Raw genomic sequence first — 24,869 nt, forward strand, 5'->3', positions numbered from 1 at the left:
TACCATTCTTTTTATTTTTTAATGTTTATTTTATTGATTTTAGAGAGAGAAAGAAAGAGAGAGAGACAGGAGCATCAATAAGTTCCTGTATGTGCCCTGACTGGGGATCAAACTGGCAACCTCTATGCTTTGGGACAATGCTCTAACCAACTGAGCTATCCAGCCAGGACTCCTATACTACCATTCTTTTCTCAATATACAGACATCTCTTCTTACAGAAAAATAGAACTGTTACTTTGCCAAGGAAAACACCACAAAGAATAAACAAGGAATTTAGTTTTATTTTCTCCGTCCATTTACAAAACACTTAGTATCAACATAGTAAAAACAACCTCCTATGAAAAAAATTACACTTGAAAAAAAAAAGGCCTAAGGGATCAGTACCTTTACTACAGCAACTCTGATTGGTCCAAGGAACTGAAAAGATATTGGAAAGATATAACAAGAGGAAAGAGAATACGAAATTACTGAGGGAGAGGGCCTCGAAGTGGGCCACGAGGAGGAACTGGAGGCCGGGGAGTGGGTCTGGGTGGAGGGAGTGGTCCCCTCTGGTAGCCATAGGGTGGGGGTCGTGGAGGGCCAGTGTATCCATGAGGGGGCATCAGTGGAGGAGGTCCACGCATACCATGGGGAGGCAGAGGACCTGGGTGACCTATAGTAAGAGAAAGAAAAGTTAGTAAAAACAAGAAATAGGAGATGGTTTATATTAGGAACATGTAGGGAAAGAATAGGGAGACAGAAGAAAGAGCAAGGGAAAAGGGGTCTGACAAAGGAAGCTGCAAGAGTATAATATATGAGGGTAAGAAGCTGGCTAGAGCCTACTCACCCATAGGAGATCCAAACGGAGGCCCGCGGGGGGGCATGCCCATGGGAGGAGGTCCGGGATGAGGCATTCCAGGTGGTGGTCGGGGTGGTGGCTGCCCCCCAGATCCTGGGGGCCCGGCATGGGGATGTCCTAAACCATGAGGGCCGTGGTGGGCCAGCTGCATCTGAGACATCCCTATGAGAACAGACACACAAGAAAAAGGGCAAAGAAAATGAAGAAAACACAATGGAGAAAGGAGTGACATCAGTGCCCTTACCTTTGACCCCAATCCAACAATACAAACCAACCACTACCCAACCAGTCCCTCCACCACTTCACTTGCCCCTCTTATGACTTAGGCATGGCAACAGTGCTGCAGAAGTATATAACAAATGGAGTGCTTTATTCTATAGACCAGATTTGGGAAGGTAGCAGAGATACTGCCTAGGCAAAGAGCTATTTTTAAAGGATGAATAAAATTTTTTCAGGTGTATGGAGTAGAAATAGAACACTGAAGACAGAAAAGATTAGAATCATAGGTGTGTCAAGTGCATAGTATGTTTCAGGAAAGCCAGTAACATGGTAATCAGGGACCAGATCATAAAAAGCCTAGAATGCTATGGTAATGAGTTTGAGATTTATTCTGTAGATAAAAAGGAACAGAAAAATTCTGAACAAGGGTATTTTAGAAAACTTAATAATTTAGAAAAATTACTCTGTGAAAGTGGATCAAAGGTACAGAAAGCTGGAGTCTAAGTATAAGTTAGGAAGTTCCTACAATAAAATAAAGGTGTGAGAGCCTGAACTAGAGCACTTAACAGTGGGGGCTGATGCCAAAGGTACTACTAAGAGTTGGTATCAAGAGTGGGGTGAGGCCCTGGCCGGTTGGCTCAGTGGTAGAACATCGGCCTGGCGTGCAGGAGTCCCAGGTTTGATTCTCAGCCAGGGCACACAGGAGAAGCGCCCATCTGCTTCTCCACCTCTCCCCCTCTCCTTCCTCTCTGTCTCTCTCTTCCCCTCCTGCAGCCAAGGCTCCATTGGAGCAAAGTTTGCCTGGGCGCTGAGGATGGCTCTGTGGCCTCTGCCTCAGGCGCTAGAATGGCTCTGGTTGCAACAGAGCGATGCCCCAGATGGGCAGAGCATCACCCCCTGGTAGGCGTGCTGGGTGGATCTTGGCCGGGCGCATGCGGGAGTCTGTCTGACTGCCTCCCCGTTTCCAACTTCAGAAAAATACAAAAAAAAAAAAAAAGTGGGGTGATAAGAAATAGTCAAACAAAGCTCCCATATTTCTGAATTAAACACCTGAAAAAGAACACTAGAGGGAGAAGAGGGTTGAAGGGAAGGGGCAAAAAGTTGGAGTTGCCCATTCAGTAGTAGGATTAAGGGTAATGTTAATAAGCATGAATCAGATATAGATGTAGGAGGAATCAGTGTCCAAGTAATAGAACTATACAGGTACAAACAGAAAAAAAGGAGCTTATTAAGGGCTGAGATTGATGAGACAGAAAGATAAAGGGAGGATTCAGAAAAATCAAGAGATAAGATTTTCAAACACAAAAACATAGCCAAAGCCAACTCACAGAGACAGACAAGACAGACAACAGTATGGTGATTACCAGAATGAAAGAGGAGTGAAGAGAGGCAGAAGAGGGTAAAGGGGGAATAAATGTTGGCAGAATATAGTACAGAATTGTACACTTGAAACCCATATAATTTTATTTTTTTCCATATAATTTTATTAATCAATATTACTCCAACACATTCAATAAAAATTTAAAAAAAAAAATGGCTAGTTTCAAGTAAGAGCAAGGTCAAACCAGATAAGGAGTGGAAGTGTTCCCTAGATCTGGCAATTAAGTCACTGCTTTGGGGTGAAAGTCAGGTCAGGGTGGAAGTAAAAATTAAGGAAACAAAAAACAGCAAGGACAGTTATACCCTTTGGAAAAACCCCAATTAAAAGTATTTTGTGCTTGCCATGGCCGGTTGGCTCAGTGGTAGAGCGTCGGCCTGGCGTGTAGAAGTCCCGGGTTCGATTCCCGGCCAGGGCACACAGGAGAAGCACCCATTTGCTTCTCCACCCCTCCCCCTCTCCTTCCTCTCTGTCTCTCTCTTCCCCTCCTGCAGCCGAGGCTCCATTGGAGCAAAGATGGCCCGGGCGCTGGGGATGGCTCCTTGGCCTCTGCCCCAGGTGCTAGAGTGGCTCTGGTCTCGGCAGAGCGAGCCCCGGAGGGGGCAGAGCGTCGCCCCCTGGTGGGCATGCCGGGTGGATCCCGGTCGGGCGCATGCGGGAGTCTGTCTGACTGTCTCTCCCGGTTTCTAGCTTCAGAAAAATACAAAAAAAAAAAAAAAAGTATTTTGTGCTTGCCATGGCCGGTTGGCTCAGTGTTAGAGCACTGGCCTGGAGTGTGGATGTCCCAGGTTCGATTCCCAGCCAGGGCACACAGGAGAAGTGCTCATCTGTTTCTCCACCCCTCCCCCTCTCCTTCCTCTCTATCTCTCTCTTCCCCTCCCGCAGCCAAGGCTCCATTGGAGCAAAGTTGGCCCAGGCACACTGAGGATGGCTCCATCCATGGCTTCCAACTCAAGCACTAGAATGGCTCCAGTTGCAACAGAGCAATGCCCCAAATGGGCAGAGTATCGCCTCCTAATGGGCATGCCGGGTGGATCCCAATTAGGTGCATGCAGGAGTCTATCTCTCTGCCTCCCCGCTTCTCACTTCAGAAAAATACAAAAAAAAAAAAGTATTTTGTGCTTATTTTTATAAAAGAATAGCAGAAGGAAAGAACAACCCTGGAACTATCATTGCTAAGGGAAAAGAGCAGCAGCATAAGTAACAGAGGTCCCTTCCCCAGCAAAGAATACCGACCTGGATGGGGCATCCCACCTGGTGGAAATGGGTGAGGATGTGAGTGTCCATGTGCAGGATGTCCAGCCCCTGGGGTTCCTGCTGTAGGAGGACCATGTCCTCCAGCTCCAGGAGGCATAGGTGGTGGGGGCATGGCTGGAGGTATCCCAGGTGGAAGGGCTCCAGGAGGCGGCACTGGGGGTGGAAAGGAGCCAGGAGGAGGCATTCCTATAGGAAATGGAAGAATAATTAATGATAGTGAGGAGAGAATATCTTTAAAGAGACTGTTCCAATATGGCCTCTCCAAGCAGGATGAGATCTATTCTCCTCCTCCCAGCTCTTAAAAGTCAAAATAAATGTTGGCCAACACAAACAACTTCAACTTCCTGGAGAAACTTGGCAACTTTCCTCCCCACCACAACCATTACAGTTCAATCCTCTTCTCATCACCCAAGAATAACTCAACATCCTCCTATAATGGTTGTTTTTCCTGCCTTACCCCTCAAAATCAAGACAAACATAACTTGAATCAAAAGCTTTACCTGGTGGAGGAAGCCCAGACCCCAAAGATGATACAACAGGATTGGGGGCAGAGGGTGGAGGGGGTGCATCTGCAAACAGCTGATGAGGGCGATCAGCCTGGGAGAGTGGGTTCTGGGCTGCCAGAAGTCGTTCGGCTGCTGAGCCATGGCGCTCACCCTTGGAGTCCTTCTTGAAGGCATAGGACACAGTGATAGGGCGGTTACAGAGATACTGCCCATTCATAGCTTCAATTGCTGCATCCGAAGCATCAAACGAAGCAAAATTAATAAAGGCATAACCTTTGGAGTTGCCTGTGTCAGGGTCCCGCATAATCTTGGGGGTTTGCAAAATGACCCCAAAGGCGCTGAAAGTATCATAAAGCAACTTTTCATCAATCTCTGGGTCCAGGTTCCCAATGAAAATGTTGGCACCCACATCCAGGTTTTTGTTGTGAGCTGATGCCTTGTTCACCCGGATTGGCTTCCCATAGAGTTTGATCATGTTCATGATCTTAATGGCATAGTCAGCATCCTCCTCACTCAAGAATTCCACAAAGCCATAGCCTGGAGAAGTGAAAGAGTTTAACTTAAGCAAAGTGGTTTAAAATGGGGTATAACTCATCTACCTTTGAAAGCACAAAGAGTAAGAAAAACCTCAATTCAATTGAGACGGGTTCCAGAAATAAACTGTTAGCAAGAAATGTTTACGTTGCTTATTCCAAAAAAGTTACGAATACTGCTGGGATCCTGCGGGAGCTGTCTGTCCCTCAGAACATAAATGCACCTCTTCCACGTACTCACCTTGGTGCTGACCAGTGACTCTATCCTTCGGCATGTGGGTGTTAACCACTGGTCCGGCCTGGAGAAACAGCTCCCACAGCAGCGGTTCGCTAACCTTCTCGTCCAGGCCTCCCACATACACAGTGGCATCTGGATGGCGGGAGCAGGAGATTAGGGCGGAGATAAGAATGATAGAAAAGGCGATGACAAGAACAAGAATATAAAACCCAGGCGGGGAAATTGGGGGTTGAGACACGATATAGGAAAAATAAAAAGAGGCGTTAGATTAAGCCCTTACATCTCCATGTTTACAGGAACTAGAAAATATTTTTAATTATAACTTAAGAGTTCTACTGCAAATTCTCTTTACACATTTCTTTTTTGGGTGGGAAGGCAGGAGACTGGACTTGGAAAGTATCACACCTACAAGCCTTAGCTTGAACCCAGCCCTCCCCCCCCCCCCCCAGTACCCTCTCCCGCGCCCGGCCCAAGCAAGCACCGCGGGGTGGCCCGTTCTCCCATCCCTGCGGAAACACTGGTGGTCGCAGTCCAGGTCTCCCAGCCCCCCTGAGCGCATTCCTGACTCATTCCCTCCAATCACCCTGGTTCCGCTCGGAGATCGGCCCAGCCGCCATGCCGAAAGAGATCCCACCGTCTCTAGGCAGCGACTCGGGACCCTGAACCTCGGTCACTCCTTCCGCTTCCGGGTCTGTGGTCGACGTGAGGGCGGTGGGCGGGCCGTGGCGGTGGGCGGATCCGGATCCGGAAGCGGCCGCGGCCATCTTGGAAGCCACCGAGACGTTGTGGTGTGGTAGGTCGGTTCTTGTGTCGTTGGTCCTACCCCGAGGTGTCACAGCGAGCTACCGGGGCGGAGGGCTGAACGGAAACGCCCAGACTCTCTCAAGGCTGAGACGTTTCAGTGTCCCACTGTTCCCAAAACGTAAATTGAAAACTAAAGAAACAATTTTTCCTCTATTTTCTGCCCCAGAGAAGGGTATGCTAAGGAACGGAACGCCCTTCTCCCTCCGAACCCAATGACTCATCTACCGTGGCCTGCCCGGTCCGGAGTCCCAGCCTGAGCTTGAGTTAATACTTCATTTCCTTCAAGGGAAAAATTGCGAGTGTCAGAGCTGAAGTCACGTGCTAGCTTGCCTCGTGGTTATTGCTTAGGAAGTTAAGGGGAACCTGAGGTTTACAGAGGGAGTGTGACCGAAGCTGAGGGGTGGTTGACATTGAAGCCCACAGGCTTCAACCTCCAGAACATTCCTGGCCCAAGCAACCACTTCCTTGTTTGCTTTTGTCCCATCTGTCCCTAAATAGGAGAAAAGAATCCTTTTTACCAAATTGCTTATGAATTCTGTAGAGCCTCACCTGACCCATCCCCTTATTTCCTTACCAATAATGTGAATGTCACCCTCCCTCGGGTCACATCCACCCTCCACCCACTCCTCTCACCTGGGTCCTTTATTCAGACACAAGAAATAATGCCAGCAACATGTATAAATACTGTGATTTAATGAACTCCTTAAATAGAAATGTCACTACAAAAATACACAATTGGAAGAGACAAAATGTCTCCCATATCCACTTCATACCCATAAAAAGCAATAAGGGAAGAAATAGAAATTGGAATTAAAAAAGTAGCAAGAGGAGGTAAGAATAAGGTCTGTAAGCCATCTTGTTGGGACTGATGAACAGCGTCTGTGATCTCACAATTAATGGCTGGATATCCAAAAGGGATGAAATTGCCCTGATAAATGAGGTGATCATATTCTGGGTTTGTTTCTTAATCCTTCAAGTCAAAGAAACCATATATATCATAGGCATCTCTATAGATAGAGAGAGGTGTCTATGATATATATGTAATATAAAAATATAAAACCTTGAGGAACCAAACAGGACAGAGCAAGAGTTGGCAGATAGCATCACTCATCTGCAACAGAAACTCAAGTCGGGTCTTTTTTAAGGGCTGTAATGTGAAAGCTGAGACAGCCAGATCAGATAAGAAAAATGGGAAGGATTAGACAAGCCTTCCTCACCCCGGGCCACATTTTGCCATGTGCATAAGAAAGACAGCAATTTCAACCATGTTAGGAGAGAGCGGAATTTGGATCTTTTTTCTTGGAGTGATCCTCAGGAGATAATCTTGGTGTCCATTGCCTTAATAGCTCCTGAAGATGGGCTAGCTCATCCTGGAGGCCCGTGATTGTGGGAGCTGAGAGGCCCATCTAAGAACACAGTGAAGAGAGGCAAAGGAGGAGAATTACAGCTCTAGCTCTCTGCTTCCAAAATCTGTCCACACTTCTGGCCTCTTTAATTCACTTTCCCCTTCCAGCTATGCCCTAAATTCCACTTGATCTGAGCCACAAGCAGTCCCTGCCCCCATCCAAACTCCCAAACCTATCCAATTTTGATACCATGAATGGTACTTCACTTCCCAATTTCCCCAGCCCCTTGCTTTTCCAGCTCCTGGAAACATCTGGTTGCTCCTAGAACATCTGGGTCAGCAATCAAGCCTTTCTCCCACTCCCAATCCCTGTCTTCCATTCTCACCTGGACCTCGGGCCTTCCCCTTAGGTAGCAGCGTTTCCAGAGCCTGATCTGGGGTCCCAAATATCCAGGCAGCAGCAGCCCCATGGGTAAAGGGCTAGCTCCCCAATGTGGAGGGAGCCCCCACTCCTGATCAGCCAGGCTTTCCGAGGAGATAGCAGGTCGAGGAAGCCAACGAGAAGGGACTGCCAGCAGGGAGGGACTGTCCCGCCAAGGGCAGAGCTGATTCAGGGGAGTCAAGGCTCCTCTAGAGAAGAGCCACACAGAACTGGGGGGGCCAGGAACCAAGAAGCTTGGCTAAAGGGGAAAGGAAAATCAACTGGTGACCTAGAAACCTGATGACCCCAGTTTCCCCAAATTGGGTCGGGAAGGAATGTCCAGCTGCTACCCACTCACAATGCACTAGCACTGAAACTATAAGCCTCCCACTGAGAACTCTATCTTTCCTCTTCATCAGACTTCAGAGTAGTCCTCAGACAGTGGTGGGATTCAAATAATTTAACAACTGGTTCTCTGCTCTAATGACTGTTCTAAGTATAAAAAAAATGATATACTGAAAGGTAGTTCATTTATGCATTTAATAGTTAAATAAGAACAATAAAAGAGACACACAAAACAAGAATATGTTATAAGAGTTTTAAAATATTAATGAAAAAATATTAAATAATACCTGACAAAAAACAATATAAGTTGTCACCCCCTGGTTGTTTGGCACTTTTTCTCTTTATGTTTGTTTACTGAAGTAACAAACGTGAGGGAATTAAAATGTAGCATTTCATCAAAGGTATAATGAGTTTTATGAAATGAATAAAAAAATATTACAAGCATAGTTCTGTCAAATTTTTTTCACCTATAAACGAAATGAACATTACTACAGGCACTCAGAATACACTGTTGTGCTGATACAGTAAATGTTAAAAAATAGCAAGGAATGTAAATTTGTGATTTCCACATTGGGTGGCTGCCCAGGTGTCCACCATACAGAGAACCCTGATTACAAGTGCCCCTTTAACAACCGGTTCACTGAACTCAACAAAATTTAGGTATTGGTTCTGCATAACCGGTGCGAACCAGCTGAATCCCACCACTGGGCTCAGGACTGATTAAAGTCAATTTTAGGGAAAGTTGTAAAAGGTGTACATGAGACAAAAGATGAGGACCAAAAGGATGCCCACTCCTAATCTAGGGTTCCTATCTTCCCAGCGACAGGGACAATAAGTGATAGCTACATTAGAGAAGCAGGGTAGCTTTACATGGGGAACTCAAACACTATCTTTACATTACTCCCCATCTAAGGATGAGCCTGTGAGAAAGTCAAGGGAGTTTAGGGAATTCAGACACCTTACCTGCTGTCTAGGGAGCCAGGAGTCTGGGCAGTGTTCTGGGTCATAGCCAGGATTATGGAATTGTAGTATCTGTTCATTGCTGTAGCGTAAATCCCAGTCCCAGACAGACAGTTGTGAGTTAATAGAGTTCCCAACAGGGAGCTGGGAATACCCTGGGGTATAGATTTGTGTATAGGAGTTGAACTGGACAGAGGAAAAGAAGAAAAATAATGGTTAAACAAACAAAAATATATGTATAAAATCTTTCTCACAGGTCTAGAGAAAAATTATGAAAGTCTCATTTCTTACTCCAGGAATCAGATGGAGGGTGAAAGTCCAGTCCTGAGAGAGAGCACCAGCCTCCACTGTTCCCCACCCACAGACCTCAGTTTTCATAAATCAAGGCTAAATTTCAAAAAGGACTTGTCAGTAGGGATTGGAGGGGTATGGAAGACAAGTCAAAAGTGGAAGTCACTGACCTGTCCACTCTGCTTTCCACGCTCCCAGGGAGTGTCTTTCAAGAATGTAAGGGTGTCAGGAACCCTGACACTGTCATGAAGAGCAAGAAGGAAAAACTCAGAGAATTCAAACTCAGCTGGAAATTGCTGGAGGAGCTGCCAGACGCAGTCAAGGAAGAGGAGAAACACGGGGGCCTGAGAAGAGGGAAATCAAGAGGATGGAAGGGACTATGGGAACCTAAAGGGGGGTGATGACAACCTGTGTGGGGGTGGGGGGACAGGGAACAAGGGCCACTAAGGTGGTCCAGAAATAGAAATCCAAATTGAGCATAGTAGGGGGGGTGGTCACTCACTCATCTGGGTCTCCCTTCAAACTCAGCCTAACTTCAGGAGCCCTTCAGATCTGATTAATCTCCAGTGGATTATACTGTATAATTTTCTGATCCTCTTACTTCTGAATAACTGCCCCCCATCCCAATACTTTCCCAAAATGTTCTCACCTTTTCACTGACCCCAGTTCCCCCAAGTCGTGTCAGGAAGGGATGTCCAGCTGCCACCCACTCTCGTTGCACTAGTGATTGGAAGCCAAGCAGTGTTCGGGCTTCAGGGGCTGAAAGCAGCTGGACCAGTGAAGAGAGCAGGCCATTGAAATCACGATCGCCGCGCTCTGGGTAATAAAGAGGAAGAAGGGACAAAGAAGGAGGGGCCAAGAAACTAGGGCAGAAGAGAAAGAAAAGGAAACATGGCAAGAAGTGAGAAACACAGAGGGGGAAAGTTTTGAGTTGGTAAGATTGAGAGGGCACATAGAAGTGAAAAGAAAACAAAGACCTTGAATGATTCACTTCATAGACTCCACCTGGATAGAAATATCCAGCCTCACATGTAGGAGGCAGCAGTATAAATCTCAAACCAACTTCCACATTGTCCTTTCCATCCCAACCCCAATCCCCATCCACTGATGAAAGGATGGGAACAGAGGGCAGAGAACCCTTCTGTTAGCCATATCAAGCTGTGGTGAGGAGGCAGAGGTAATGCTGAAAGATGAGTTAGAGCTCACAAAGGAGGATGCCAGCTCTAGAAGGGTAAAAGAAATCTTATGGGTCTCCCTCTGAGCAGAATCCAGTCAGGTGGGTAAAGGAAAAAGTCAACTAGGCCCTGGCCGGTTGGCTCAGTGGTAGAGCGTCGGCCTGGCGTGCAGAAGCCCCGGGTTCGATTCCCGGCCAGGGCACACAGGAGAAGCGCCCATCTGCTTCTCCACCCCTCCCCCTCTCCTTCCTCTCTGTCTCTCTCTTCCCCTCCCGCAGCCGAGGCTCCATTGGAGCATAGATGGCCTGGGCACTGGGGATGGCTCCTTGGCCTCTGCCCCAGGCGCTAGAGTGGCTCTGGTCTCGGCAGAGCAACCCCTCGGAGGGGCAGAGCATTGCTCCCTGGTGGGCAGAGCGTTGCCCCCTGGTGGGCGTGCCGGGTGGATCCCGGTGGGGCGCATGCAGGAGTCTGTCTGACTGTCTCTCCCCATTTCTAGCTTCGGAAAAATACAAAAAAAAAAAAAAAAGGAAAAAGTCAACTAATGGAGTGACTTGACCCAAGAAACTCACCTTGAAGTATTACAGAGCGAACTCTAGATGTCACTAAGACTGAGATGTCACTAGCCTTTCGAAGACAAGACCTGGAGGGGCAGACAAGGAAAAAGAGGGAAGAATGATAAGTCTGGAAGAGGGGAGTGATGGGTCATGGAATAGAACAGAGGCAGCCTCCAAAATCCTGCCTCTTCTCTTCCTAAGGAGCAGAAAATAAGTCTTTTTTTTTTTTTTAACAGAGACAGAGTAAGAGAGAGGGATAGATAGGGACAGACAGGAATGGAGAGAGATGAGAAGCATCAATCATCAGTTTTTCGTTGCGACACCTTAGTTGTTCATTGATTGCTTTCTCATATGTGCCTTGACCGTGGACCTTCAGCAGACAGAGTAACCCCTTGCTCAAGCCAGCGACCTTGGGTCCAAGCTAGTGAGCCTTGCTCAAACCAGATGAGCCGCGCTCAAGCTGGCAACCTCAGGGACTCAAACCTGGGTCCTCCGCATCCCAGTTTGACGCTCTATTCACTGCGCCACTGCCTGGTCAGGCGAAAATAACAGTCTTCTTGGGAGACCAAAGAGAAGAGTTAATGGAAGGCACCTTAGGAGTGAGTCCAAGTTAACAGAAGTTTGGGGAGGGTTGAATTATAAGACATGGCTATAAAAAGAATACCTGACGTAGTCCAACCATCGTGTTCCTTCCAGGGCTGAGAGCCATTTATCCTCGGCTACAGATGAATCTGATAAAGAGTAGAGGGGTCAGAAGGGAAAAGAGATTAGGAGAACTCGAGATTTGGGACCCAGGGTCTCTAGTCTGAAGAGTTGAGAATAAGTTGGGTAGCTGTTGCCTTGAGATAGGAATAGGAATGAAAAGTAACTGTAAATGACCATGGGGTTTCTAAAGGTTAACTGTGGTGATATTTGTACAACATTATAAATTCTTTGAATTGTACACTTAAGATGGGTGAAGGAAGAATTTTATGGTATGTAAATTATATCTCAATAAAGCTGTTTTGGGGTTTTTTTTTTAAGAATACACTGGGGTCTGGAAGACAGGAAATCAGTATGTGGAAGATGGGAGAGTTGAGTAAAAAACTAAGGTTCATTGGGCTGAAGAAGCAAATGGTAAACCAGGTTGGAATCAGCAGACTTAGGGGTAGGGATAAGAGGTCAAAGGCTATTCTCACCAGGCAGGCAGAGAGCCCTCAGCCTCAAGTGGGCAAGTTGGACATCTGCAAGACTAGGCAGCTCATCCACAGTGTCTACCAGGACAACATCAGCATGCCCAGCCTGGAGCATGGACTCCACTGCTCTGCAGGGGACAGAATCGGAAGGTAAGGGAAGAAGTCTGTCCTGAACACTTAACCTTTGATTCTTCTCATCACACTTCCCTCACCTGATAGCCTCCTTGTTAGGGTCACTGGCTGTGTAGAAACCTCCACAGCGGAGAAGATCACTCCCTCCAGGGTGATGCCAGGATAGGCGCTTCAAATGGGTGAGAGGAGAATCATTGTGACAGAAACTTCTAGTCCCATCTGACCCTTGCCCCCACACTGACCTCATAAGGATCCCTTCCCTCCATAATGATCCCCGACATCCCATAACTCTCAAATCCCCAAACCTCACACTGACCGGTCCACGGCCCTGATGAAAGTGGCCAAATGCTCTCCTGACCTCACTGTCCAGAGTTCTGTTAGGGACCCAGAAGTAACGGGGGAGGCTGTGAAATTGAGAGTTATGTTACATCTTGGCTCAGTAACCTCATAATGCAAAGCTGTGATTACAATGAAGCTACTTAGGAACAGATCATTCCAAGTGACCTCAGGTTTAAAGATCTATGTCCTAGGATGCTGGAGTGTGTAGGAAGCATAGCTATAGAGCAGGAGTCCCCAAACTTTTTACACAGGGGGCCAGTTCACTGTCCCTCAGACCATTGGAGGGCTGGACTATAAAAAAAACTATGAACAAGGCCCTGGCCAGTTGGCTCAGTGATAGAGCGTCGGCCTGGCGTGCAGAAGTCCTGGGTTCGATTCCCGGCCAGGGCACACAGGAGAGGTACCCATCTGCTTCTCCACCCCTCCCCCTCTCCTTCCTCTCTGTCTCACTCTTCCCCTCCCACAGCCAGGGCTCCATTGGAGCAAAGATGGCCCAGGCGCTGGGGATGGCTCTACAGCCTCTGCCTCAGGCGCTAGAGTGGCTCTGGTCGCAACAGAGCGACGCCCTGGATGGGCAGAGCATCACCCCCTGGTGGGCATGCCGGGTGGATCCCGGTCGGGCGCATGCGGGAGTCTGTCTGACTGCCTCCCTGTTTCCAGCTTCAGAAAAATAAAAAAAATAAAAAACTATGAACAAATCCCTATGCACCTATCTTAAAGTAAAAAAAAAAACCCAAAACGGGAACAAATACAATATTTAAAATAAAGAACAAGGCCCTGGCTGGTTGGCTCAGCGGTAGAGCGTCGGCCTGGCGTGCGGGGGACCCGGGTTCGATTCCTGGCCAGGGCACATAGGAGAAGCGCCCATTTGCTTCTCCACCCCCCACCCCCCTCCTTCCTCTCTGTCTCTCTCTTCCCCTTCCACAGCCGCAGCCGAGGCTCCATTGGAGCAAGGATGGCCCGGGTGCTGGGGATGGCTCCTTGGCCTCTGCCCCAGGCGCTAGAGTGGCTCTGGTCGCGGCAGAGCGATGCCCCAGAGGGGCAGAGCATCGCCCCTGGTGGGAGTGCCGGGTGGATCCCGGTTGGGCGCATGCGGGAGTCTGTCTGACTGTCTCTCCCCGTTTCCAGCTTCAGAAAAATACAAAAAAAAAAAAATAATAAATAATAATAATAAAGAACAAGTAAATTTAAATCAACAAACTGACCAGTATTTCAATGGGAACTATGGGCCTGCTTTTGGCTAATGAGATGGTCAATGTCCGGTTCCATATTTGTCACTGCTAGCTGTAACAAGTGATATGACGCGATTCCGTAGCCCTGACGCGTGCGTCCCACGTCACCGTAGTACTGTACGTGAGCGACGCCACGCTTTGCGGCATCCGCATCCTATGCTCCTCTCACTGACCACCAATGAAAGAAGTGCCCCTTCCGGAAGTGCAGTGGGGGCCGGATAAATGGCCTCAGGGGGCCGCATGCGGCCTGCAGGCCATAGTTTGGGGACCCCTGCTGTAGAGTCAGAAAACTGTGGGAATATTGGGATGGCTGCAGGGGTTGAGGTGCGCTGGAGAATCGATCACCTGGTGGCTATGTCGAATCTCTCATTGACGAGACTGACCCGCCAGCCACTTGCCCCCTGCTTTTTCTTCTCAGTTTCCCAGTCTTCTGATGTTTCCATGAGGGAAATAGGTGGTTTTCTGGAACTAGGACTCTGGCCTGGGGCAGGAGAGAGACACAGAGGAAGAGAAAAAGGACAGCTTCTCAGCTCTTTTGCCTTCAGCAAGCCTCTGTTTTTTCAGACTCTACCCATTACTTACCTCAAAGTACCCTTACTCACCAGACTTGCTCAGAGTTATCCCTGTATATTGTTGGGCTTCACTGCTCTGAGCTCTGGCTTGGACAATGGCCATGGTCACCTGTGGAGGAAAGGACATCCCATCCCTTTGGCTCAGACTGAAGTGAAAAGAAAGAAATAGGGTGTGTTGCTTCACTGGCTTGCCACAAATAGAGAGCAGCAAAGACAGCCCATAACAAAGAGAACTTCCAAAGGTCATAGGGACTGGGGCAGGAGAATGGGGCTAGAACCACAGAATCACAGAATGTTAATTCTGGAAGGAATTAGGAATAATATCCTCTGGAGCTCCAGTGGTGCAATTGGTTAGCACGCAGTACTTAACAGGAATAATATCCTCCAAACCTCCTTGTTTTTTCAAGGAATATGCTTGCCCACAATCATGCACCTGATATCGGTAGAGGCAAGCTAGAATTCAGGCCCTTTATGCTCCTTATACTATCATTTATCCCAGCCTTTTCCCCACTCCTTGAGGAAAGAAGCAGTGAGAATGATAAGAGGGATCCTGGGAAATAAGGGAGTATATGGAATTGCCAGGGAAAGGATCACAAGGTTCTAAGGGAAGGTGGGGTCCTTGGTTTGGGAGCATCTTACCTGAAAGGCCTGAGGCTCTAGTCCTCCAGCCTCAAAACCAACTCTCAGCAGCCGGAAGTCTCGGCCGTGAATCAGGATCTCCTCAGGGATAAATTTAAGCAGGGACCCTGGATGGTGGAGTTGGACTCGGGACAGGCTACTCACTGAAGTCAAGAATTAGAGAGCAATGTAGCCATGGATCAGGGTCCCTCTAGGAAGAACTCTTCCTACCCACCCCACTGCATCCCTGGCTGTCCTCTAAACATAGAGGAAGGGTGGAGGAGGGGATCCAACAACCCCACCAATGAGCCCTTTCACCAAACCCCACGCTTACCGGCCTCTAATCGCCCAATGTTGACCAGGGAAAAATCATATTCACTGCTCAGGGGAGTCTCCTAGGGAGCACATGACATGCTAGAGACATCTGAAATCTCACATCTGCTCTCAGAAGACCTTCACCTTCCTACAGATTGATCCTATTGACTATCTCTAATACATTCAAAAGACAGCCCTTACGAACAACTCTATCTCACTTCCTATAATGTTTGTCTAAATCAGGGGTAGTCAACCTTTTTATACCTACCGCCTATTTTTGTATCTCGGTTAGTAGTAAAATTTTCTAACTGCCCACCAGTTCCACAGTAATGGTGATTTATAAAGTATGGAAGTCACTCTACTTTATAAAATTTATAAAGCAGAGCTACAGCAAGTTAAAGCATATAATAATTACTTACCAAGTACCTTATGTCAGATTTTTGCTAAGTTTGGCAGAATAAATCTTTATAAAACAACTTACTATAGTTAAATCTATCTTTTTATTTATACTTTGGTTGCTCTGCTACTGCCCACCATGAAAGCTGGAATGCCCACTAGTGGACGGTAGGGGCCAGGTTGACCAGCACTGGTCTAAATCATCCTAGACTCCCCAACCCATTTCCCACTAGCTGTTCTTACCCTTGGCCCAAACATCTCACCTGACTCCGCTGCCATCCACAGGGCTGGAAGGTGACCCTCAAGTTGGTGCAGATCAGATTTCCAGGCAATTCAGGTTCCAGCCCCTTCCGCACCCCTGGGGCCCATGCTAGGATCTGTTCCCCTACAGGAGAAGCCAGGTTATGACTATCCCCAGGGCTGATCACATAAGTACACCCATTCCTCCAAGACAGGAAGATCTACAGAGGGAATATTAACATCCTCCTCTAACTCCTAAGAATGAAAGCTTTGAAGGAGAGAATTTGTAATATTTTACTCTAGAGCAGTGGTAGTCAACCTGGTCCCTACCGCCCACTAGTGGGCGTTCTAGCTTTTATGGTGGGCAGTAGCGGAGCAACCAAAGTATAAATAAAAAGATAGATTTAACTATAGTAAGTTGTTTTATAAAGATTTATTTTGCCAAACTTAGCAAAAATCCGACATAATGTATTTGGTAAGTAATTATTATTATATGCTTTAACTTGCTGTAAATCTGCTTTATAAATTTTATAAAGTAAAGTGACTTCCCTACTTTATAAATCACCATTACTGTGGAACTGGTGGGCGGTTAGAAAATTTTACTACTAACAGAGATACAAAAGTGGGCGGTAGGTATAAAAAGGTTGACTACCCCTGCTCTAGAGCCTAGAACAGTGCCTAACATATAGCAGGCACTTAAATATTTATTGAATAAGTAAATGAGAAAAGGGGTAACAGGATCAAGAAAGCAAAGGGATCATCAAGGTCCAGGCTCCCAGACAGCTCTGGACAGGGAAGAGAACAAGTGTCAAGAAGCACTTTGAGCCAGGAAAGGGATAGGGAGGTATCATTGGTGACGGTATGAAACAAAGTTTCAGTAGGATGAAATTTGAAGGCATTTCTGAAGATCAGAAGTACTGGAAGGGCATTATCACCTGGGAGGCATCCAGAGGCCAGGAAACTGCCAAGTTGATGACTTCTGGGCTCCGGCATTGCAATCCCCTGGACAGACTTAGGTCCTGAGAGCTGTGAAGGGTATAGGGTTAGCTCAGGCCTCTCCAACCCTGAGGGTCAGGGATTCCCTCAGCAGCCACCTTTGGAGCCCTACACTCAGACTCCAGGGGAAACTGAGATCACTGGCTGTGGGAAGCTCAGGACCGGAGTTGGCAGACTGTAAAGGGAGGGGCTGGTTAATGGATAATGACACGATGAACTTGAGACTGAAAAAGACAGACCAAGCTTCATCAACCAGAGTTGATATGAGACACACCCTCCTCTTGCTCTAGGTCCTTTTCTTCTTTTATCTCCCCATCATCCCCACTCACACCCTCTTGTCGTCCAACCGCTCCCCGCAAGCCCAACTTTCTTCTCCTTACCCCCATCTCTGGTTCCTCCTTCTGGGGGGCGATGTTGAAACTCTGGCCCCTGCCCCCCCACCACATTTCTCTGGCTCCATCCGGGGATGAAGCAGTTAAGTGTGGGAAGCCTCAAGGATGCTCTAGCCCCTCAGGGAGAGGCTGGATCTGGTAGTTGAGAGGAGGGAAGTTAGGGATGGGGCAGGGGAAAGGAGTGTTTGAGGTGCAGGGAGCATGACTTGGGGTCTTTGAAAGGTGTGTCCAGTCAGCCCCGCCAGAGGAGTCTCCTCGGAAATTTTAGTCGACTCTGGAGAGGGCGGGAGAGAGGCCCAGCCCCTTAAAGGAGCATGCACACAATTTTGGGAAAGTGGAAAGGAAGTGGAGGAGTCTGGGAAAGGTGAGGGAAAAATGGGGAACTGAGGAAAAAAATACACCCAGATTCCCTACTCCCAGCTCCTATTCACTTCCTGGCCATGAGCATTGGAGACTGTTTGAGGGGAGTAGTAATACCCAGTATTAAACTAGAACAATTTGGGCCACTTCTCTAGACTCTAGAGTGACGGTTTCCCTAAGAAGCTGAGGTGTTTTCTTTTTTATATCTTTTTTTTTCTCTTTTTTATATCTTAAAAGGGGCAGGAGTGAAGGAAATGAGAGGAACACAAAAGTAGTTATGGTCTCCTTACTTCCTCCCCTGAAAGACCTAACAAAAAGGTTGAGAAGTAAATTTGACCTCAAGGGAGTTTTGCCTGGGGATACCCAAGAATTGCAGAGGGGGTCAAGTTAGTGTTTTTGTACATCCTTCTCCAGAGAGCTTGCAACATACCTTGCGTGCAGGGTGCAGTGGGAAAGGTACAGGTATGTTTATGTGCAAGTTCTGGGGTGGGGGGTGAGAGACCCAAGGAAAAGATCTCATCACTTAATCAAACACACACACACACACAATTAGAAACTGGAGCGCAGTCCTGGTATATGACCCCTCCCTCCAGCCCAGACACCAGATCTCCAAATTAATAATTCATGTTCAGGACTTTGAAAGCTGAGGGCTGGAAACCTCTGTTCAGTTCAATAATTCCATTCTTCCCCCCACGCCACTCCCTGCAACCCAAGAAGCAAAGGGGGGTGGGCACTAGGAGGAAAGAAAAGGAACTGCTAGTGAGAGGACTGAGGTAAGAATGTAAAATCTATATTTAGACAGGAAATAAAATACAAAGTAAGAGTTAATGAGCTGCTGTTTATTGATTTTGAGTCTGTACAGAGGCAGCAATCCTTAGGTCGGGGCCCCAGTTTTCCAAAGTGTCACTATTTTCTCCAAGCCCCAGCACACACACCCTTCCGGCCTCAGCTTTTAAAGTTCCCTGGCTTGGCTGCAACTGTGGAAATAGTGAAAATGCACATTGTGAGACAGGGAGTCAATCTGGAACAAAGAGGCGTACACCTACTACAAAGGTGGCCCATGAGCCAGATTCTTGAGGTCCTACTAAGCACCCCCACCTCCACCCCTACCTGCATTCCACGGGTCTCAATCTCTGGGTAAGAAAATACTTCCCAAGGTCTGTTGCCATTGGAAGAGGTGTATCAGTTTAAAAATCTCACTATCCACCTTCCTTCTCCCCACCACACTTCATTAAAGAGCCTCATTCTGTTTTTTTGGGTTTTTTTTTTAATACTTTGAGGTAAGGAACAGCAGAGGAATATAGAGAAAAACATCAGGGGATTTGGAGGAAGTCAGAGGAAGAAAAGAAATGGGTGACTTGGATTAGTACCCATCCAGGACTGCAATGGAGGCAGTAGCTGAAGGTCCTGCACCAGCAGGGCTACCGCGCACCACCCCACGCATCCCAGTGGAGGCTCGGTGTCTGAAAGGAAGAGTGGAAAGGCAAGGGCCTGTATCAGATTTTTCCATTTTCAGAATCCTGATCTGGTTGCAGGTTTGTGCCAGGAGTGAAGGCTGCCAGGAGGCGCAGCTGGAGGAGGTGGAGCAGCTGAGTGACTCACAAGATGAGTCACAGATCCAGTTATAAGCACAGGAAGAGGCTAAAGTCCTCCCCCCCACCCCACTCCCATTAGTTCCTACTGTCAGCCAGCTTTCCGCCCCATTCCTAAGGCCCTTACCTACGAGGCTGTGAAGGGGTGTCTCTACCTGGGAGACTTCATAATAAATATTCTGTTAATCAACTTAAGTACATGGGGCAAAACACCCTGTGATTTGCAGGCTGTCTGCAAAGTGAAAGAGACAGAGTGTCTGTATGACTCACTGCATCTGCAGTAGAAGGGTCTGGAGGGAAAAGGCAATTAGAAAAATTTGGGCTGCAGGATTCCAGGCCAGGAGGGGGCTTCTAATTCCGTCTCCTCACCTGTGGCTATGTGTCTAGGGCACAAACTATTGGAAAAGGAAGAGGACACAGTCCAAAGCTGTCGAGTAGCTCAGGGACAATTATCTCTGAAGCTCCTTTATTGGGAAAAGAAAAAACCATGCCTGCAACCTTGGACATGAAGCTATTTAGAAAGGAGAAAATGGTGAAAGCTAGGTTCTTAGAAGTCATTCAGAACCAGCTCCATTCTTTCTGGCTCAGTATCGCCTCCCAGATATACAATACAAAGTCATTGCTAATTTTTGTTTCATTGGTCTGTGAGCTTTAGTTTTGCCTGAGAAGAAACTGAGCCAACAGAAGAGAGTACTTCCCTCCTGGCCCTGGATAGCAGTGTTTCCCACCAACCCCAGTCCAGAAAGACTGAATCTTTAAAAAGAAATTACATATATATATAAGAGACCTTTTTATTTTGATGACAGAATCTAGTAATCACTTCTCGGCCTTTTGGCTAAGATCAAGTGTAGAATCTAGTAAGAGAGAAAAACTTTTGGTTAAATCTTGTAACCCTCAATAATACCAGCATAGATTGAGAGGATTTTGGAGGCTTATCTTACAGTATAGTTGTCCCATCAGGGCTGGGGTGAATTAGGTGGAGGGATAGCTCTGTCTTAAAAGGGGAAAATCTCTTCTCTCCCAATAAAAACCCAGTACATACCTCAACACCCTGGATTAAAGGAACTAAGTGCACTTATTTAAGCCTGAGACATTATCATCCCTCGGTAAGGGTTATGAGGTCTGCCTCCTGCCTTCATCCACAGACCTCTCCTTAACTAAGTAATTTTTGCTCATTTTGAGTGCATACCATGTACTACTCTTCCTTTCTCCCAACACAGTAATCGCAAGGGCTTGCCTCTTCCACCCCATCTTCCCAAAATACCACACACCCACCCGTTCATTTTCCAGGCATTATTAGTTCATCCCCGCATCCCACACAACCCCCTGAAAGAATAAAGCAAAATAACCCTTACTCATCCCTACAGAAAAACATCCATTGACTCAGGGTCCCTCATCCTTAGAATGGAAAGGTTTTTAATGCCTCAATAAATAGTTACCTTCCCAAATTAAGAAAAATATTAATTTATTTCTTAATAAAAAGCCAAAGGGCCTAAATGAAGCCCTATTTTACCGTACTCACCCCTAGGCCACCCCCCAGAATTTTCATCTTTTTTTATTTGAAAAGGTAAGAAAATGGAATTGGTTCATTTATAAATCAAAACAAAAACAAACATGACACAAGTTTTCCGATTTTTTTCATTTGTCCTCACTTTTTAAAAACAAAGTATCACCTAGAACTAATAACAGAGCAAATCCAAACACAGCAATCCAGTGGGAATCGAAACTTCCCTTTTATTCTCTGGGGAAACCCCTGACCTGTTTCCACGCCTATTGGTCCAGGCCTGCAGTACAAACGGATACCTATGAGAAAGCTAGGTGAGCTGTGCACATCCAGGGTGTATGAGCCAGCTGTTCAGCTGCATGGCAGTGGATGGAAGCCTATGAGGTGGTGGTCTCACTAGTTGTTGTTCTAACCCCAGAAACAGGATGAGGTGAACACGGCACTCATTTTGGGCACAAAACTTAAGTGGTACCCAACAACCCAGTAATCAAGATACTATTTTAATGCAGTATTATATATATTTTTTGAAAATCAAAACTATCCTTAAAAGAAAAACCCACAATGAACAAAGTATGAGAATTTCAAATTAAGACAGGACTCAACTTGGTACTTGCTCCTCTCTGCCTGACTTCCCCTCACCCTAATCTATCCTGGTGAATCCTGTCTTTAAAATTTTGATACTTTATTCATTATGAATTTTTTGGAATTCTTTTTAATATTGCATTAAATCTTTATCTTGATTACTGAGTTTTTTGATACCCTCTCAAGCTTTGTACCTGATTGGAGTGCCTGCCTATCTCAAACTAGCCCTGGTCCTGCCCAGAATATACATATACCCTCCTTTGGAACCTAACTCCTTTGAACTCATTGCTTCCTTAAAACTGGTTTATTTTAAAATAAAAGCCTAAGAATTCAGAGTCTCAAAAAATGAGTCAATCAACAAACTATCAGGTTTGGAAAACAAGTGACTTTCAAGTTTGTTAAGAAAGGAACCTTTCTAAAACGTGTGTAGTTCCAATAGAGGACAGTCTTGGTGGCTTTGTTACCAAGAGGGAAACAGGATGACAACTTTCCTGTTTGGATAGAAGCACATATGGCAAACGCCCAGCTCATGTCTGTCTCAGATCAAATGTGGGGATTACATTCCACGGGGTAGGTAATGAGTACATACCTCCGAAGAGAAATTCAAATACAGAAAAATAGCCCCAGTGAACACCTGGACCCTTAAGTACACTTATTCCCCTTTGTATGTGCCCAGGAGTATATACAATTGCATAGTTTATTTTTTCCCAGGGGGAAAAAAAGTAAAAAGGAAAACTGGCCCAGGATAGGTCAACTGGTTTAAAGCTCTTAAAAATGGTGCTGGCCACAGCGTTGGCTGTCCAGACTTGTGCTTTGTGCAAAATGCAAAGGAGCTCCCCCACTGTGTCCACCAGCCACTCCCACCCCCTGGGGAAAACGCTCAGGCCAGGGAAAGGGGGAATCCCAATGACAGATCAGCTCATTGGGAGTCATCTGTGATCTGTGGTTACAGTTCACTAAAACAGATTTCGGTAACTACCTTTTTATAAATTGCCCCAGCCCTTACCCCATGTTTCAACATCAGTCCTTTTATCAAAAATATCTCTTCTTACAAAGTACTTTTTATTATTTTAATAAACTAACCACAGATTAAGTTCAGCTATGGCTTAACAAAAGAAGCCGGATGTTAAGTTCATTCTCCAAAAGTAGACAGGAAGGAGAAAGAATCACTTAAATAGGAAAAAAGAAATTATTATTTTTTAATGTTTTTGCTTGCTGGGGTGTGTTTTCCTTTAAAAAATATTTTCAAAAAAATAAGTTGCTTTCTACAGAAATGCAGCAGCAGAGAATGGTAGTGCTCTATTTAGGTTTTTGGTTTTGCTTGGAAGTCTGGCCAAAGGTCTGCCCTCCCACCCCTCCCAGGCGCACTCACACCCCAACATACGGTTATTGCTAAGTAGTTTAAAAAAGATGACCTCTGCACGGATTCACCTAGAGAAAATTCAATACACACAAGCTGCTCTTCTCATCCCTTTCTTCCCTCCCTCAGAAGGGCCTTTTTTAAAAAATAAAAGTCTTTTTAAAAATCACAATCTTCTTAATTTAGCTTAGCTCAGGCCTCAAAAAGAATGAGGAAAAGATAGGGAGCAGGCCACCTCCTCTCGAACTAGAACAGATGACAGATGGTGTTTAGAAGGAAATAAAACATAAGATGAAAAGGATTCTCCTTTTAAGTTCTTCCCTTTCCCATCTCAGTAAACCGACTGAAACTACCTCCCTACTAGGCACCCATGAGCACATATTACTGCCCTGTCTTTTCAATCCTTCAGGAGGAAGAATTTACCCAACCCTAATTTCTATCTTAATTCAAATCAATAGCAAATTTACCTAATTTCCCAGCTTCTCTCCAACTCCCAACTCCACCACTATGTGCTTTTTTCCAATCTAAAAGAACTTTGGTCTGTTTTTTTCCTTTTATTGACTGAGAACCGCCTTTCCTGTTCCTTACCCAGACAGCTACACACCTCCCCACCCCCACACACCAAACCTGCTCCTACTACTCCCCCTTAGGTACTGGGGTGGACCCAAGGGTCAGGAGATAGAATCACTATCTTTCCCCCTTGAATCTCCTCAGTCCCATCAAGTCAAGATCTGCAAAGGACTAGTGCAGCCTTCGAGGCACCGTCCAGCCCTGACGTGTTCTTGCCAGCCTGGCAGTCTCATGGGCATATGTCAAGTTTCTAGCCAGGCTCCCCCCAGCATTACTGCATTTGCCCCGTCAATATGGGGGCTGGGTCTTGATGAGCCAATGAGTTGAGCTTCGCTTTCTTTGTTTAGCCCCCTTGCCCTCCAGGGCCCCCCATTCAGAACCTGTGCACCAGCAGCTCCCCACCTGGTTCCCGTTCCCGCCTCCTCAGTTCTTCCCTGTAACAGTAGGAGCAGAAGTTGTTTGTTTCAGGGTGTCCATAGAAGCTGCAGTTCGGCTGTTTACATTTGGTCTGGGTTGGGGGAAGCCCCCTGGGCCCTCCAGCCCATCCATCTGGCTCAGGGGGCTCTCGGTAGCCGTTGCTATAGGAATCAGCTACCCGGAAGTGGGGTGGTAATAATGCACCCCTGTGAACTCCATCCTTGGAGTGATTGCGGGGCTCCAGAGAAAGGCTGCTGTCCTGGTGGGGGTAGGGTCGCCCAGGAGGACACTGTCTAGGGAAGGTGGCATATGGTGGTAGGCCCCCCGCCCACGGACCCCCTGCCAACTGCCGCCGGGGTTCCTGGCAGTGAACTCCACCCCCAGAAGGCCGAGGGATTGTAAAACCCCCAGGGTAGCCAGTAGAGAACACCAGTGCCTTGGACTCTGTTTGGGGGGCAGTGAGCAGCTCCTCTCCACCATCTGGCTCTGGTTTTTTGGCAGGAGGAGGCCCGCCCCCGACCCCTCCATTCATGATCTTCCTCTCTGCCTCCTTCTGTTTCTGCTCCGCCAGGAATCTCTCCTCAGCATCAGCCATGTAGCGCTGGATCATCTCCTCCTGATACTGGTGCCGGTGACCCATCTTCAGGGTTCCAACAAAAATAAACTTCCCCTCCCCTTGCATTGCATTCCTCAGGATGCTCAGGCTCTGCATCACCTCCTGGCTATACCTGCCCCCTCCGTTACCCCCGGACTCAGGTGCGGGCTTCTCAGACACAGGCCCGTCCCCAGCGGCCTCCTCTTTGCCACCCTTCCAGCTCTTGAGAGAGTTTTTCTTCTTCCTCTCCAGTGTCTCGGTGCCACTGCTTGCCCCTGAGCCCATTCCCACCCCTCCAGGCTTAGAGCCCTTGCTGTGCATCAGGCCTCCCATGTTCTTCTTGAGCTTGCTGCCCAAGGTTTTGCCAAAACTGCCCAGTTTGTTGGCCACAGAATCTGTCCTCTTCTTATCCTTCTCCCGATCTCGTTTTGACTTCTCTTTCCACTTGCTGCCCTCATTGCTGGTAGAACTGCTGCCAACTGACTCCTTGTCTGACTCCCCAGACTCAGGGGTAGAACGGGGCTCATCTCCAGCTGAGGCTGTGGGGGACTCAGGCTGGGCCAGGGGAGCCTGGGAGAGACAAAAACACCACTGTCAGTTATCCCATTGGTCCCCAGG

The 24,869-nt window shown here is 47.1% G+C and overlaps 3 protein-coding genes and 1 pseudogene across 9 annotated transcripts in view; 1 reads left to right on the forward strand and 3 right to left on the reverse strand.

The window, feature by feature from the left end:
- Positions 1–261: 261 nt before the first annotated feature.
- SF3B4 (splicing factor 3b subunit 4) lies at positions 262–5,674 on the reverse strand. Of its 2 annotated transcripts, none has more exons than XM_066377334.1 (6): positions 5,553–5,674; positions 4,973–5,101; positions 4,193–4,735; positions 3,690–3,878; positions 827–1,000; positions 262–652 (listed from the first exon to the last, which is right to left on the reverse strand). In XM_066377334.1, the coding sequence occupies exons 1-6, from the start codon at positions 5,584–5,586 to the stop codon at positions 465–467; spliced, it is 1,257 nt and encodes a 418-aa protein (XP_066233431.1). In that variant the 5' UTR covers positions 5,587–5,674; the 3' UTR covers positions 262–464. The 2 variants fall into 2 exon arrangements, with proteins under 2 accessions (XP_066233431.1, XP_066233430.1); XM_066377333.1 differs by having other exon boundaries at positions 3,672–3,878.
- Positions 5,675–6,447: 773 nt separating this feature from the next.
- On the reverse strand, positions 6,448–17,502 carry MTMR11 (myotubularin related protein 11). 2 transcript variants are annotated; one of them, XM_066377331.1, is made up of 17 exons: positions 17,260–17,502; positions 16,819–16,909; positions 15,907–16,028; positions 15,267–15,327; positions 14,954–15,096; positions 14,345–14,423; positions 14,088–14,223; positions 12,488–12,575; positions 12,252–12,340; positions 12,043–12,167; positions 11,529–11,595; positions 10,880–10,950; positions 9,785–9,951; positions 9,306–9,479; positions 8,848–9,030; positions 7,505–7,798; positions 6,448–7,179 (listed from the first exon to the last, which is right to left on the reverse strand). In XM_066377331.1, the coding sequence occupies exons 1-17, from the start codon at positions 17,323–17,325 to the stop codon at positions 7,042–7,044; spliced, it is 2,094 nt and encodes a 697-aa protein (XP_066233428.1). In that variant the 5' UTR covers positions 17,326–17,502; the 3' UTR covers positions 6,448–7,041. The 2 variants fall into 2 exon arrangements, with proteins under 2 accessions (XP_066233428.1, XP_066233429.1); XM_066377332.1 differs by lacking the exon at positions 15,907–16,028.
- Positions 17,503–18,449: 947 nt separating this feature from the next.
- OTUD7B (OTU deubiquitinase 7B) overlaps positions 18,450–24,869 on the reverse strand; it is a 62,960-nt gene continuing 56,540 nt past the window's right edge. For all 5 annotated transcript variants that reach the window (XM_066377336.1, XM_066377337.1, XM_066377335.1 and 2 more), the window contains one exon: positions 18,450–24,821. In XM_066377336.1, the coding sequence (XP_066233433.1) occupies positions 23,613–24,821 (1,209 nt within the window). In that variant the 3' untranslated portion in view covers positions 18,450–23,612. The remainder of the gene's footprint in view (positions 24,822–24,869) is intronic.
- Positions 20,039–20,176, forward strand: LOC136401782 (U2 spliceosomal RNA; annotated as a pseudogene).

The sequence above is a fragment of the Saccopteryx leptura genome, chromosome 3 (genome assembly GCF_036850995.1).
Source record: "Saccopteryx leptura isolate mSacLep1 chromosome 3, mSacLep1_pri_phased_curated, whole genome shotgun sequence".
Lineage (NCBI taxonomy): Eukaryota > Metazoa > Chordata > Mammalia > Chiroptera > Emballonuridae > Saccopteryx > Saccopteryx leptura.